Source organism: Salvelinus alpinus, chromosome 18 (genome assembly GCF_045679555.1).
Source record: "Salvelinus alpinus chromosome 18, SLU_Salpinus.1, whole genome shotgun sequence".
Taxonomy (NCBI): Eukaryota; Metazoa; Chordata; class Actinopteri; order Salmoniformes; family Salmonidae; genus Salvelinus; species Salvelinus alpinus.
Genome location: NC_092103.1, coordinates 15,451,484 through 15,467,720, shown reverse-complemented (window position 1 = coordinate 15,467,720; position 16,237 = coordinate 15,451,484). Strand labels below are relative to the sequence as shown.

The window sequence follows — 16,237 nt, the reverse complement described above, 5'->3', positions numbered from 1 at the left end:
TATTAAAAGCCGTTTTAAATGGATCATCCTGATGAGATTACATACATACATTTGTTTATATCAGTAGCTGCTGTTGGTGTGGTGGCTGTGGAGGCTGCACCTGCTGGTGTGGAGGCTGCACCTGCTGGTGTGGTGGCTGTGGAGGCTGCTGATTTTATTTTATGAGGGATCCGATGAGTCCTCTATATGAGGCCTCAGGTGATCCACGCTTATTTTAGGGAAGATAACCCCCTTGTCATCTTCCAAGTCCGCGCTTTTCCCTGCGAGACCTCGAATCGTATATGGCCGAGATAGTTGGGATCTAGTTTGCCCCCTTTCCTTTGCACTCATGTTGAGTGGTCTAGTTTGCCCCCTTTCCTCTACACTCAACTTTCTTTCTTGCCCAGAGTACAAATTTTAGATTTATTATTGTTGTTATTATTTTATTATTACTACTCTACCTACATTCTTAAAAACTAAGACAGAAAAGTGTAAAAAAAAAAATCCTGGAAAAGCCGTAAGAGGAAAAAGCACGATGGGATGGGGGATTGAGGGATGGGTAGAGAGAACAGTAGATGGCTTTGAAAACTATTATTCCTGAAATAACCAAATTACTTTTGTGACTAGAGTCTAATACTTCCTGTGGCACACATATAGATATGATAGGGTATGATAGGTCACCACCAAAAATGATTCAGAAGTGTGCCAGGCCTTGCAGTCCCAAGATAGAAGGGGGGGGGGGTTCGGCAAGCAACTTGCGAAATCCCCCCCCCCTTCTAATTTCCTTAATTTTGTGGCTAGAGTGAAATAATTTCTGTGGCACACATCAGAGTCAAATACTTTCTATAGAACAAACTTCACATCAGGATAGGCAACCGAAATGAATAATTAATGTATGTGTGTTATATTAAACATAGGGGAGGGAGTAAAATGTAGGCAAGCCATAAACATTTCAGAACAACTACTAGTCGAATAAGACATGGGAGAGATGACGAATTTTGCCAGAGATTTATTTATAGACTAATACACTTGAAACAAATAGCCAAACCGAAAACTGCAGACATTACTAGTGCCTCCCCGCGATCAAACGTCATAAAAAATAAAATGAAACGCATCCTAACGTGATCAGAAATCTCAACTAGCAAGCAAGTTGCAGCAAAATTGAGTGCGTGTGAGTTCACGCGAAGAGGGAGGAGAATTCTGGCAAGGGGGCGCTCGGGAGAGGCGAAGGTCGAGTCATGCATCCTCCGAAATATGACCCGCCTAACTGCGCTCCTTAACACCCGCAAGCCGCATCAATGTGTCAGAAGAAACGCCGTTCAACTGGTGACCAGAGTCAGCTTGCAGGCACCCGGCCCGCCACAAGCAGTCGCTAGAGCGCGATGAGCCAAGTAAAGCCCCACCGGCCAAACCCGGGTCTGTAGTAACGCCTCTAGCACTGCGATGTAGTGCCTTATACCCGTGCGCCACTCGGGAGGTTTCCATATTTGCACATTTTAAGTGGGAAATTCAAGCATGGAACAATAGTACACACATTGCACAGATATGCACACACATGCACAGATATGCACCCATGTATTGCAATAATGAATATGAACACTCTTAAATTATCAAAATAGTTATAGCAAAATGTATAGAAAAATTCTCTGAGCCTCTCAGGCTACACAATATCTATAAATACTCAGTCATCAAAGTTCCGTTAAAAATGCTGGTGCGCAAACTTAAGTGTAGTCTTGCTAATGTGCTGTAACTTGAGTTCTCTCCCCATCCAATAAGGTTTGCGTGGGGTTCCAGCTTGTAAACTGTCCCATCTTTAATATCCTTTTGTGTGGCATCCGTGAGAAATTATGATAAGACTGAAGTGGGAATAATCAAGTGCCCTTTATTTCTCTCAACGCCTTACTCCACCCTATTGTCCTCATCAGCTGTTATAGGATGATCCATAGCTGGTGTGCGTTGGTGAAGCCTCAGAGCCATTTGACATCTGACCTGTTTTCATCTCCTCCTGACCGGCTGTGATTCGACTAGACTCCTGCAGGCCCAGGCCTGTAGTCTCAATGGGCAACAGCATGGACGCTCCTGTGGCCAGCAGGCAAAGGATGCAGTATACAGACAGTGTGAGGTACACAGACTTCTTGAGCAGCACCTGTATGGGCCAAAATAGCTGGATGTTAGCAGTGCTGGGGAGCCAGAGGGCCGGGAGTCCTCTGAGGGGGCAGGGTGTCTTAGATTCGAATGAAGTAAAACAAGGTCATGATTACCTGTGACACAAAGGGAGTTAGAAGGGCACCCCCCCTGGCCATGCCACTGCAGGTCCCGATGCCCAGAGCTCTGGTGGCTGTAGGATATACCTTCAGAAAAAATAATTTATACAAAAAGTCCTCAACAGCAGAAGCTGTGGTTTTGGATGTCAAGTACCTACTGATGGAGAAAAAAATGCTTACCTCGGGTGTGTAGACATAAGCAACTTGGAATCCCCCAGTGATGAATGCTCTGGCAATGAAGATGAAGACTGTCAGAGCTACCCTGTAGACCAAGTGTATGAGACATCAGCAGAGCATGAACACAGCTGTCACCCCCACACAGCGTTAAGAGAATGGGTGAAGCCAAATCAGTGACTAACTGGGCCAGTTCAAATTGAAGGCCCTTGATTACCAAGGTTCTCCGATCTTGGACCTGGTCAAGGTGAAGAGTGCACTTACCTTCCAACACAAGCGTACAGGGGCAGAATGCACACAGAGAACATCAGGAAACACATTGCCATGCTTTTCTTCCTGCCAATCCGATCGATCACAAACAATGTCAAAAAAAGACCTGCAGAGACAGGATTAAAAAAAAACTGACATACAGAATGTCCCACTCAGCACATCAACAAAACACAAGATTCAGTTCCGTTAAATTACTGCTGAACAGTATCTATGGTACATAAATGCCTTAAATGTCATTCACCTGGAAATTCAGCTAAGGTGGTCCAGAGTAGGTCTTTGTAGTCATCTAACGTCAAGTATTTGCATTCCAGGTTGCACTTTGGCTCAGTCTTTGCACCTTTGGTGATGACTGGAGGTACATATTTTTTAAGTCAAAGGTTCTAAAAGAGCAACTAGAAGGGCAGGCTTGCAGGACTGTTTACCATGTTTGATCGTTAGGGCGGTGCAGGAGTTAAGACTATCAAAAAGGGAAGTTTCGACCTTTCAGAGTAACATGCAGAGCAGCTGTCACTCACCACCACACGCGTCTCCTGCCTGGAATAGCTCAGTGGTCAGGAGGACCAGGCCATAGTAGGAGAAGGCATTGGCAAACCTGAGACAGAAACCATACAAACACAGATCACACAAAGGGCCCAACTCTGGGTTTCTGAGGTTCTCTGAACTGGGAGGACGGGGTGCACTGGTTGAGCTAATGAGATGCCTGTATAATGAGAGCAAAATCGACCTACCATATAAACCACAGGAGAAGAGTGGTTCTGCGATATTGAGGAGTTAAGAGATCTCGGATCCTACCACGCTCCTCCTGCTTTACAAATATATAAAAAGCACACCCAAGCGATTGTCGTGAATACACAAAAAGTTGTCAGCTAAGATGGTCTCAGATAAACATATACCACATGAATGCACACACCGCACCAATTATACGGTTTCACCTGTTTATTGGCAATAAGCTTCCCAAGAGGCATGGTCTTCCCATTGTCAGCAGCGATGAGTCTTAACGTTTTCATAGCATTTTCCATGTTTCCCGAAAGCACATCAAAGCGGGGGCTCTCAGGCAGCCACTGTATCAGACACAGACACATGCATATGAAACACTTCATCCACTACCTATGTGTTCAGTATCACCCACCTTTGTGCTGCATGTCAACCATCGTCTCAGAACCATAGATACTGCAGGTCTCAGTTCATTCGTAATACTTACAAAACAGAAGGTAACAAAGACCACCAGGGGTGCAGTAGACAGGCCAAGCAGCCACCGCCAGCCCATGGTAGGCATGATCCAGATGGCCAGAAGGACCTCAAACACAGCGCCTATGGCCCAGAATATCTGATGGCCGCCAAGACAAGAGGATTAAGCACTGTAGGATGGAACACTACTCCAGAAATTGTTTATTTTCTTATGAGATAAAACTAATGCAATAGAACAAATATGATTAAATGCCAGTGGACAGAAAGTACCTCAATCAGCATAACGCAGGTGGCCCTTGACTTCCTTGGGAGGAACTCAGAGTACAACGTCACCCTGAAAGAAAATGTCCATTAATGAATCTAAAAATGACTTTTCTACCTGATGCAGATGTCACGATCGTGTGGAGGAGAGACGGACCAAGGCGCAGCGCGTGAAAAGAACATCTTCTTTTATTAGAAGAGGAAAAACACGAAAACGAACACTACACAAAACAAAACAACAAACGACCGTGAAGCTATAAACGTTAGTGCACACAAAAAGCAACAAACGTTCAACATAGACAATTACCCACAAATACATGATGCCTATGGCCACCTTAAATATGGCTCCCAATCAGAGACAAATGAAAAACATCTGTCTCTGATTGAGAACCAGGCAACCATAGACATAACTAGACACATTCACTCAACCATAGACTTCCCTAGAAACATTCACTCAACACAAACCCATACACTCTAACAAATCCCCCTAGACACTACAACCACCCAAGACAAGACAAAAACACAAACATACCCCATGTCACACCCTGACCTAACTAAAATAATAAAGAAAACAAAGAATACTAAGGCCAGGGCGTGACAGTACCCCCCCCAAAAGGTGCGGACTCCGGCCGCAAAACCTGACACATAAAGGGAGGGTCCGGGGTGGGCCTTAATATGGCGGCGGCTCGGGTGCGGGACGTGGCCCCCACTCCAGCATTGTCAATATCCGCTTCGGTGTCTCTGGTAGATCCTGTCTGGCGGGCGACTCTGGCTGCTCATGGCTGGCGGGCGACTCTGGCTGCTCATGGCTGGCGGGCGACTCTGGCTGCTCATGGCTGGCGGGCGACTCTGGCTGCTCATGGCTGGCGGGCGACTCTGGCTGCTCATGGCTGGCGGGCGACTCTGGCTGCCCATGGCTGGCGGGCGACTCTGGCTGCCCATGGCTGGCGGGCGACTCTGGCTGCCCATGGCTGGCGGGCGACTCTGGCTGCCCATGGCTGGCGGGCGACTCTGGCTGCCCATGGCTGGCGGGCGACTCTGGCTGCCCATGGCTGGCGGGCGACTCTGGCTGCCCATGGCTGGCGGGCGACTCTGGACGCTCATGGCTGGCTGACGGCTCTGGACGCTCATGGCTGGCTGACGGCTCTGGACGCTCATGGCTGGCTGACGGCTCTGGACGCTCATGGCTGGCTGACGGCTCTGGACGCTCATGGCTGGCTGACGGCTCTGGACGCTCATGGCTGGCTGACGGCTCTGGACGCTCATGGCAGGCTGACGGCTCTGGACGCTCATGGCAGGCTGACGGCTCTGGACGCTCATGGCTCGCTGGCGGCTCTGGCAGATCCTGTCTGGTTGGCGGCTCTGGCAGATCCTGTCTGGTTGGCGGCTCTGGCAGATCCTGTCTGGTTGGCGGCTCTGGCAGATCCTGTCTGGTTGGCGGCTCTGGCAGATCCTGTCTGGTTGGCGGCTCTGGCAGATCCTGTCTGACGAATGGCTCTGGCAGCTCCTGACTGACGAACGGCTCTGACGGCTCGGGACAGACGGGCGGCTCTAATGGCTCGGGACAGACGGATGGCTCAGACGGCACTGGGCAGACGGATGGCTCAGACGGCACTGGGCAGACGGATGGCTCAGATGGCGCTGGGCAGACGGATGGCTCAGATGGCGCTGGGGAGACGGATGGCTCAGATTGCGCTGGGGAGACGGATGGCTCTGGCCGGATGAGGCGCACTGTAGGCCTGGTGCGTGGTGCCGGAACTGGTGGTACCGGGCTGGAGACACGCATCTCAAGGCTAGTGCGGGGAGAAGGAACAGGGCATACTGGACCCTGGATACGCACATTAGGCCTAGTGCGTGGTGTAGGCACTGGTGGAACTGGACTGGGGCGGGGAGGTGGCGCCGGAAATACCGGACCGTGCAGGCGTACTGACTCCCTTGAGCACCAAGCCTGCCCAACCTTACCTGGTTGAATGGTCCCCGTCGCCCGCCCAGTGCGGGGAGGTGGAATAACCCGCACCGGGCTATGTAGGCGAACCGGGGACACCATGCGTAAGGCTGGTGCCATGTAAGCCGGCCCGAGGAGACGCACTGGAGACCAGACGCGTTGAGCCGGCTTCATGACACCTGGCTCAATGCCCAATCTAGCCCTACCAGTGCGGGGAGGTGGAATAACCCGCACCGGGCTATGAACACGTACAGGAGACACCGTGCGCTCTACTGCGTAACACGGTGTCCGCCCGTACTCCCGCTCTCCACGGTTAGCCTGGGAAGTGGGCGCAGGTCTCCTACCTGCCCTCGGCCCACTACCTCTAAGCCCCCCCCCAATACATTTTTGGGTATTACTTGCGGGCTTCCAGCCTTGCCTCCGTGCTGCCTCCTCATATCGCCTCCTCTCGGCTTTAGCTGCCTCCAGCTCTTCACGAGGGAGGCGATATTCTCCCGGTTGTGCCCAAGGTCCCTTTCCATCCAAAATCTCCTCCCAAGTCCATGAATCCTTTGTTCCTTGCTCCTGTTGCCACTGATCACGCTGCTTGATCCTTGTTTGGTGGGTAATTCTGTCACGATCGTGTGGAGGAGAGACGGACCAAGGCGCAGCGCGTGAAAAGAACATCTTCTTTTATTAGAAGAGGAAAAACACGAAAACGAACACTACACAAAACAAAACAACAAACGACCGTGAAGCTATAAACGTTAGTGCACACAAAAAGCTACTTACGTTCAACATAGACAATTACCCACAAATACATGATGCCTATGGCCACCTTAAATATGGCTCCCAATCAGAGACAAATGAAAAACATCTGTCTCTGATTGAGAACCAGGCAACCATAGACATAACTAGACACATTCACTCAACCATAGACTTCCCTAGAAACATTCACTCAACACAAACCCATACACTCTAACAAATCCCCCTAGACACTACAACCACCCAAGACAAGACAAAAACACAAACATACCCCATGTCACACCCTGACCTAACTAAAATAATAAAGAAAACAAAGAATACTAAGGCCAGGGCGTGACAGCAGAGCACAACTATAAGGAATTCAAATAAGCACGGCATACAACATTAACTTCTACAGGTAATAGGGTAGCCCGGTATTGGTCAGAAAATCAAAAAGTTACCTTGGCTATAAAATAGAAGGTTCCACAGCATCAGTTACATTCAGTACAAAATAAACTACTATCAGTCAGCATTTTATTAACAAAAGGCAGTATTTTCTGGTCCTGAATCACTGAGTCTGGAACCAGTTCTATCAATCAGACTTAGGGCTAAAAATACACTTGTTTTGTTCCTGGTTGGAGCGTTATTGTTGCTCTGCCATCTTCACAGGTCTAACTGTCCCAAGAGAGAATGTCAGTGTGCTACAATAACAGTGTTCTGTTAATTCAGCCTGATCAGCTCCACTGCAGTTAAACCACATTTAGGAAAGGTTCAACTCGGATTGAGAGACTAACGCAGTCATTTCAAAGACATCAGTCATTTCAACAGTACTTTACAGTGCATCTCCATGATACTGTTAAAGTGGCATTTAGGGTGAATTTATGATAATCATCTTTCATGTACGACTGTCATCATCTTGGAAATCTGAACAGTGACGTTGTTGTACAACAAAGTCTGGTGTGTTCTATTCCACTGCATTGCAACAGAGTGTGGCACTGAGGAAGCCAGGTCAGGTGTGCTGTATGTGCCTTATGGAGTACATCACTCACGACTGTGGGGCTCCTCCGATGCCAAAGCCCACCAGGCCGCGCAGCACCATGACCCAGCCATACGCCGGGGAAAAGGCACTGAGGAAGCCGTAGTATAGGACCCACATCATACACATCGTCAGGCCCTGTTCAACACACAAATACACAGTGTACAAAACATTAGGAACACCTTCCTAATACTGACCTTTTGCCCTCAGAACAGCCTCAATTCCTAGGGGCATGGACTCTACAAGGTGTCGAAAGCGTTCCACAGGGATGCTGGCCCATGTTGACTCCAATGCTTCCCACAGTTGTGTCAAGTTGGCTGGATGTCCTTTGGGTGGTGGACCATTCTTGATACCCACGGGAAACTGTTGAGCGTGAAAAACCCAGCAGTGTTGCAGTCCTTGACCCAAACTTGTGCGCCAGGCACCTACTACCATACCCTGTTCAAAGGCACTTAAAATATTTTGTTTTGCCCATTCACCCTCTGAATGGCACACCTATGCAATCCATATCTTCTTCTTCTGAGTTTAATGGCGGTTGGCATCCAATATGTTGCATTACTGCCCCCAACTGGACCATACAATAAATCCATTATACTTCGTAATACAAAATAAAATAACATCCTTCAAACTAACCCTACACTCACAAGCCATGTCTCAATTGTTTCAAGACTTAAAAATCCTTATTTAACCTGACGCCTCCCTTCCATCTATACTTACAGTCCAGTTGGGGGCAGTAATGCAACATATTGGATGCCAACCGCCATTAAACTCCGAAGAAGAAGAAGATATGGATTGCATAGGTGTGCCATTCAGAGGGTGAATGGGCAAGGCAAAAGATTTTAAGTGCCTTTGAACAGGGTATGGTAGTAGGTGCCTGGCACACCAGTTTGGGTCAAGGACTGCAACACTGCTGGGTTTTTCACACTCAACAGGGGCGGCAGGTAGCCTAGTTGTTAGAGTGTTGGACTAGTAACTGAAAGGTTGCAAGATCGAATCCCCGAGCTGACAAGGTAAAAAAATCTGTTGTTCTGCCCCTGAACAAGGCAGTTAACCCACAGTTCCTAGGCCGTCATTGAAAATAAGAATTTGTTCTTAACTGACTTGCCTAGTTAAATAAAAAATACAATTGAAGTGTATTTAACAGGTGACATCAATACGGGATCATAGCTTTCACCTGGTCAGTCTATGTCATGGAAAGAGCAGGTGTTCCTAATGTTTTGTACACTCAGTGTATTTCACCATCACATGACCAAATCATAGCCGTAAGATCTCAACCTTTAATACATGTTAAACAATTGCAGACTGAAACTTACTACTTTTCTGCCGTACTTGTCAGATATATTTCCCCATAGAGTCGAGCTGAACATCATCCCAATGAACACCACCTGAGAGAGAAGAAGTGACCTGATGACATCACTGGAACATTGACACCCAATGAATGATTACTACAACTACTATCCTATTAAAATGTTGGCTGTACGCCTTCAGCATTTCCTCTCTAGCTGGTGGCTACCCTCACAAGCCTTAATGAAGCCTATATGATTAGGTCTAATGTGATGATGACTACATGGCGTAATCAAACCAATGCGATAAAGCTTATGAGAGAATAACCCCAGTCTAGATGCCTAAGAGATAATGTTTAGGTGACAGAATGAGACTGACCGATGTTAGCATAGCCACCTTCCAGCTGGGCAGCATCCACTCACAGTGCAACTGAGGGGATATGATGCTCAGGATCATCATCTCCATGGCGTCCGCCATCTACAGTAAACACAACACGAGAGTCAGTGAGAGCAGCTCATGATTAGAAAGGGTTGTTGTTCCACAAATTTAAAAGATTTAAGGTCATGTCGGTAATAGGAATCAATCCCACTCTCTCACCCATGACAGTCCAGTAAGGATAGAAAGCTTCCACTGAAACTTTCCAAAGCCAATGGCCTCCACTGCATCCTCCACTGTAAAGGTATCTGACAGGGCAGAGAGAAAGACGTGGTCAAGTTACAATAAAATCCCAAAACAACATATTACATGTTCTATCGTTCACAAACTTTCCCATACATGCTGCTTTTTCTACATCAGACCAGGAATAACTTCATTAATATTATGAACCATGATCAGAAATGGTTACTAAATCAATGTAACAATTGGACAAGCGCTAACATGATATTAGGTGCTGAATGATGATGTCAGAAGAGTATTCTAGTTGAGAGAGATTGATTGGTTGTTTAACTGGCATAGACGTTTGTGTACAATTAGTGTTAATTGGATGAAAAGTTGGGTAACATTCAAGATAACAATGCCACATGTTTTAAAATGTATAGGTGTTCTCGTATCAATAAGTAATGGTAAACTGAGAAATAGTGTTGATGAATTGAGTGGACAGTGGTTTAGTCAAACTCAAGCTTTGGGAGACTTTGTATGGTTCAGTATTTAGTTTGAATAGCATATTTTCATAAATCCATTGGTTCAAGAGCATCGGGTAATTCTAAACAACAAATGAGCAGTCAATAGATGTGGACGAAACAAAATATAAATCAGTATGTGAAACCTTCAGTGGGGTCCTGTCCTGTCCTGCGCTCCCCAAGGTCCACAGTCTGCATCCCCGTGGTGTAGACCTCATAGTCTCCACACTGATCCTCCTCATCGTGACGCAGACTGTCTCCCGCTGTACCTCGAAACGTCACCACACTGAAACCAAACAATAGACGTCTTAAACAATACAGAGAAAGCAATAGATCTAGAGAATGACAACATCCTGATGTGACTTCCTGAACGCCATTGGTTTATTTCATACTGAATCTACTGTATTGTCCATGATGACTATTCAATAGGCTACTCAAACTACTGCAAATTGAGAAAAGATGTGACTAAACTGAATAAAAAGAAGAACAAACACTACTATGAAACAAATAAAGACTGAAAGTAAAAAGATTTGGGGCACCTTAAATGAAATGTTGGGCAAAAAGGTAAACTCAGCTCCATCATTCATTGAATTAGATGGCTCATTCATCACAAAACCCACTGATATTGGCAATTACTTTGATAATTCTTTTCATTGGCAAGATTAGCAAACTTAGGCATGACATGCCAGCAACAAACACTGACACTACACATCCAAGTATAACTGATCAAATTATGAAAGACAAGCATTGTAATTTTGAATTCTGTAAAGTGAGTGTGGAAGAAGTGACAAGCCACCGGGGTCTGACAACTTCGATAGAAAATTACTGAGGATAATAGCGAACGACATTGCCACACCTATTTGCCATATCTTCAATCTAAGCCTACTAGAACGTTTGTGCCCTCAGGCCTGGACGGAAGAAAAAGTAGTTACGCTACACAAGAATAGTAAAGCCAACTTTACTGGCTCAAATAGCCGATCAATCAGCCTGTTACCAACCCTTAGTAAACTTTTGGAAATAATTGTGTTTGACCAGATACAATGCTATTTTACTGTAAACAAATTGACAACATACTCTCAGCATGCTTATAGGGAAGGACATTCAACAAGCACGGCACTTACACAAATTACCAGTGGTGGAAAAAGTACACAATCTTCATAAAAGAAGTGAAAGTCACCCAGTAAAATACTACTTGAGTAAAAGTCTAAAAGTATTGGGTTTTAAATGTACTTAAGTATCAAAGTAAAAGTATAAATAATTTAAAATGTCTTACCAGACAACATGATTTTCTTGTTTTTTAAATTTACGGATAGCCAGGGGCACAGCTCAATACACAGAAATAATTTACAAATGAAGCATTTGTGTTTAGTGAGTCCACCAGATGTTCTCTTGATAAGTGTGTGAATTAGACCATTTTACCGTCCTGCTAAACATTCAAAATGTAACGAGTGCTTTGGGTGTCATCGAAAATGTAAAAAGTACATTATTTTCTTTAGGAATGTAGTAGAGTAAAAGTAAAAGTTGTCAAAAATATAAATGGTAAAGTAAAGTAGAGATACCCCAAAAAACTACTTAAAAGTACTCAAAAGTATTTTTACTTAAGTACTTTACACCACTGTAAATGACTGATCATTGGCTGAGAGAAATTGATGATAAAAAGATTGTGGGAGCTGTTTTGTTAGACTTTAGAGCAGCTTTTGACATTATTGATCATAGTCTGCTGCTGGAAAAACATATGTGTTATGGCTATACACCCCTGCTATAACAGAACACAGAGGGTGTTCTTTAATGGAAGCCTCTCCAACATAATCCAGGTAGAATTAGGAATTCCCCAGGGCAGCTGTCTAGGCCCATTACTTTTTTCAATCTTTACTAATGACATGCCACTGGCTTTGAGTAAAGCCAGTGAGTCTATGTATGCGAATGACTCAACACTATACACGTCAGCTACTACAGCGAGTGAAATCACTGCAAGACTTAACAAAGAGCTGCAGTTAGTTTCAGAATGGGTGGCAAGGAATAAGTTAGTCCTAAATATTTCAAAAACTAAAAGCATTGTATTTGGGACAAATCATTCACTAAACCCTAAACCTCAACTAAATCTTGTAATAAATAATGTGGAAATTGAGCAAGCTGAGGTGACTAAACTGCTTGGAGTAACTCTGGATTGTAAACTGTCATGGTCAAAACATGTTGATACAACAGTAGCTAAGATGGGGAGAAGTATGTCCATAATAAAGCGCTGCTCTGCCTTTTTAACAACACTATCAACAAGGCAGGTCCTACAGGTTATAGTTTGTTCGCACCAGTCGTGTGGTCAGGTACCACAGAGGGACCTCTGAAAATTACAATTGGCTCAGAACAGGGCAGTGGGCTGGCACTTAAATGTACATGGAGAGCTAACATTTATAATATGCATGTAATTCTCTCATGGCTCAAAGTGGAGGAGAGATTGACTTTATCACTACTTGTTTTTGTAAGAAGTGTTGACATGCTGAATGCACCTAGGTGTCTGTTTAAACTACTAGCACACAGCTCAGACACCCATGCATACCCCACAAGACATGACACCAGAGGTCTCTTCGCAATTCCCATGTCAAGAACAGACTATGGGAGGCGCACAGTACTACGTAAAACCATGGCTACATGGAACTCTATTCCACATCAGGTAACTGCAGTAGAATCAGAAGCAGCTAATGGGGATCCTTAATAAACAACAGCAACAGGAATCAATCTACTGATAACATGGCAAGCCCAGAGTACCTGGGTCATTCCAGCAATTGGGTGCCTTTTGAGTAGTGTAACTTGGTAAAAAAAATACATTTGATTTCACCTCATTTTAACATTCTGTCATAAAGAGCACATGTTCAACTAAATAGAAAAACATGTTTTCCCATCTCAAGAGGTAAGTGCCTATTAAGTGCCAAATAAAGTAACAGGGTTGACTGTAACAGGTTGAATATTTCATCTTACAACAGCCATAAATCCCCATGTGACAAGACGTTTATTGTGTGCAACACGGAGGCGCAATTGAAAGTAAGCTTCACAATTAAAAACATATTTTTTCAACATTTCTAGCCTATCTATGGGTATCACAGTTGACATGTTATCTTCGACCCACTCACTTTTCCACCACAAAATACCAGAACATGGCCAAAAACAGTAGAACCAGCTCACCTGCTTTTACACTATGGTTTGATTAAAATAGATATTAAAATGTATTCTTTTTTTTAATATATTTTTTTAAAGGACTAGTTTCACCACATTAAAACAAGAGTTCAAGTAAAAGGGTTGACCTTAAAATGTGGGACAGCTGTACATGAATCACTAATGAATCACACATGAAATAAATAATTATTTAGAAATTACTTTGTCAAACCAACTTAAAACCTGTTATGGCTGCAGGGGGCGTATTGGAAAAACTGGAAAATATGTGCCAATTTTCAAACGGCCTCTTAATCAATGTTTGCTCTTACAATATGCATATTATTAATACTATTGGATAGAAAACAGTCTCTAGTTTCTAAAACCGTTTTAATTTTTTCTCTGAGTGGAACAGAAGTCATTTGGCAGCACTTTCCCTGACCAGGAAGTAGAATGTCAGAAATCTCTGCTCTCTTCAACGTTATGCCTATACATGGTCATTTGACGTAGGACCCTACGGACACTTCCGACGCCTTCCTCTGGGTGTCAAGAGGGTGTGAGAGAAGGAATTTTGTGTTCATCTTGTTTAGAGGTTGAATAATAGCTATTTCTTTGGCGTGACCGACCAATTCCGGAAGTCTGAAACGCGCGACTTGGGAGTGACATTGGGTTCTGTTTTGCTGCCGTTTTGGACGGGAACAATCTCCGGCTCGGTTTTTAGTTGATAAATGAGACCATATCATCGTAATGTATGTTTTTTCAATATAGTTTAATCAGATTATTTGAATTTTTTCGGGAGTTTTGCCGTGTTCCGTTCTCTGAATTTATTTATGTTGGACAGATCCGTGCCAGTGGACCGGTACCCATGCTAAATTAAGGTGGAAAGTTGCCATTATGAATCCAAACAACGACTCATCTGGACAAAGGACACATTGATCAACATTCTGATGAAAGATCAGCAAAAGTAAGACCCAATTTATAATGTTATTTCATATATCTGTCGTGCATGTCAACTGGTCGTGCGCGCCCAAGTGTGTCTGGCTAATGTGGCTATGCTAATATAGCGCTACATTTTGTTTTCGCTGTAAAACATTTAATAAATCGGAAATATTGTCTGGAATCACAAGAATCCTGTTTTTCAATTGCTGCACAGTATGTATTTCTCAGATATGTTTTATGAGGAGTAATTAGGTATTTGATGTTGGTGTCTGTAAATGTTATGGCTGCTTTCGGTGCAATTTCTGATTGTAGCTGAAATGTAATTTATGATTTATACCATAAATATGCACATTTTTCAAAAAAAACATATTGTATACAATAAATATGTTATCAGACTGTCATCTTATGAAGTTGTTTCTTGGTTAGTGGCTATATATATCTTTATTTGGTCGAATTAGTGATAGCTGGTGATGGAGGTAAAAACTGATGGTGTTAGAAAGTGGTGTCTTTTGCTAACGTGGTTAGCTAATAGATTTACATATTTTGTCTTCCCTGTAAAACATTTTAAAAATCGGACATGTTGGCTTGATTCACAAGATGTCTACCTTTCATATGCTGTATTGGACTTGTTAATGTGTGAAAGTTAAATATTTAAAAAAAATAGCTTTTGAATTGCGCGCCCTGCACTTGAGCTGGATGTTGTCATAAGTGTACCGGTGTCGGGCTGCACCCCAAACAGGTTAACCCCACTGCCACCATTGGGCACGCTGTTCACAATGTTGACATCAGCAAACCACTTGCCCACACAACGCCATACACATGGTCTGCGGTTGTGAGGCCGGTTGGACGTACTGCCAAATTCTCTAAAACGACGTTGGTAAATGGTAAAGAATTAACAAATCTCTCGCAACAGCTCTGGTGGACATTCCTGCAGTCAGCATGCCAATTGCACGCTCCCTCAAAGACACCTGTGGCATTGAGACACCTGTGGCATTGTGATGTGTGACAATAGTGCACATTTTAGAGTGGCCTTTTATTGTCCCCAGCACAAGGTGCACCTTTGTAATGATCATGCTCTTTAATACGCTTCTTGATATGGCTGTCAGGTGGATAGATTATCTTGGCAAATGATAAATGCTCACTAAAAGGGATGGAAACAAATTTGTGCACAACATTTGAGAGAAATAAGCCTTTTGTTTATATGGAACATTTCTGGGATCTTTTATTTCAGATCATGAAACATGGGACCAGCACTTTACATGTTGCGTTTACGTTTTTGTCGTGTATAACAGGATTTTAAAATTCAATATTGGTGCACAATTTCTACTTACAATATAAAAGGGCACTCATCTCATGGAATGACCCAGCTATGCAAAGTATCCAGTTTTCTTCCCCCTACAGGTATTATCTAACAGAACACTAGGTCAGTCACCTTGCACTTCAACTTATCGTTAAGTGTGATTCCATCAATATAAAACTCCAGTAAGCTAGAATTTATGAGATTTAGATATTTACTGTACCTGATTTCAGGATCCCTCCATTGCTGGTAACTTATGTTGGATGTTTTCCCCCAGTTGCTCATGTCGATAAGGCTGAAGGACAGGGACTGAGAGCACCTGGTTTTAGGTGTTGTTGAGTTGGTTAAACCTGCTGGGGCATCTTCTATCTCAAATTACAGTCAGTCATCCAATAGGAATTAATCCCTCAGGGAAGGGAGAGGGAGGAGTTAAATCTACTGTAAACAACCTTTTGAGAGAGGAAGGAAGAAGAATGTAAAAGACAATGAACTTTAAACCATTGGCCTCATACTGCCTAATTGTACCATTGTCACTACTATGTATTATGTATACATAAGGGTTATACAACCACTTTTACAAATGGTACTTGGGATATATACACAGTATGGATATGA

At 44.0% G+C, this 16,237-nt stretch overlaps 2 protein-coding genes across 9 annotated transcripts in view; one reads left to right on the top strand and one right to left on the bottom strand.

The window, feature by feature from the left end:
- Positions 1 to 973: 973 nt before the first annotated feature.
- On the bottom strand, positions 974 to 16,175 carry LOC139544491 (synaptic vesicle 2-related protein-like). Of its 5 annotated transcripts, none has more exons than XM_071351642.1 (16): positions 15,846 to 16,175; positions 10,389 to 10,528; positions 9,722 to 9,807; positions 9,503 to 9,601; positions 9,154 to 9,225; positions 7,854 to 7,978; positions 4,146 to 4,209; positions 3,889 to 4,014; positions 3,620 to 3,748; positions 3,416 to 3,492; positions 3,203 to 3,279; positions 2,929 to 3,036; positions 2,682 to 2,793; positions 2,424 to 2,472; positions 2,241 to 2,317; positions 974 to 2,125 (listed from the first exon to the last, which is right to left on the bottom strand). In XM_071351642.1, exons 1-15 carry the CDS (start codon positions 15,905 to 15,907, stop codon positions 2,258 to 2,260), a joined length of 1,386 nt encoding a protein of 461 aa, XP_071207743.1. In that variant the 5' UTR covers positions 15,908 to 16,175; the 3' UTR covers positions 974 to 2,125; positions 2,241 to 2,257. The 5 variants fall into 5 exon arrangements, with proteins under 5 accessions (XP_071207743.1, XP_071207742.1, XP_071207741.1 ...); XM_071351641.1 differs by having other exon boundaries at positions 2,424 to 2,505; positions 15,846 to 16,171; XM_071351640.1 differs by having other exon boundaries at positions 2,241 to 2,330; positions 15,846 to 16,169.
- The window catches only part of LOC139544486 (unconventional myosin-Ih-like), a 32,742-nt gene continuing 30,433 nt past the window's right edge, over positions 13,929 to 16,237 (top strand). The window contains exons 1-2 of one of the 4 annotated variants that reach the window (XM_071351630.1): positions 13,929 to 14,135; positions 14,228 to 14,350. The gene's annotated coding sequence lies outside the window, so the exon portion shown is untranslated. Of the gene's footprint in view, positions 14,351 to 16,237 lie in introns of all 4 variants that reach the window. The other 3 variants (XM_071351629.1, XM_071351634.1, XM_071351632.1) reach the window with 3 other exon arrangements.

Excerpts from the sequence above, each read along its gene's own strand:
- LOC139544491 (XM_071351638.1), bottom strand. The coding sequence starts at position 15,907 with ATGAGCAACTGGGGGAAAACATCCAACATAAGTTACCAGCAATGGAGG. Across the intron at positions 9,602-9,721 it reads TCCTTACTGGACTGTCATGG|ATGGCGGACGCCATGGAGAT; the intron begins GTGAGAGAGTGG and ends TGTTTACTGTAG. Across the intron at positions 7,979-9,153 it reads ACAAGTACGGCAGAAAAGTA|GGCCTGACGATGTGTATGAT; the intron begins GTAAGTTTCAGT and ends TGTGTTGAACAG.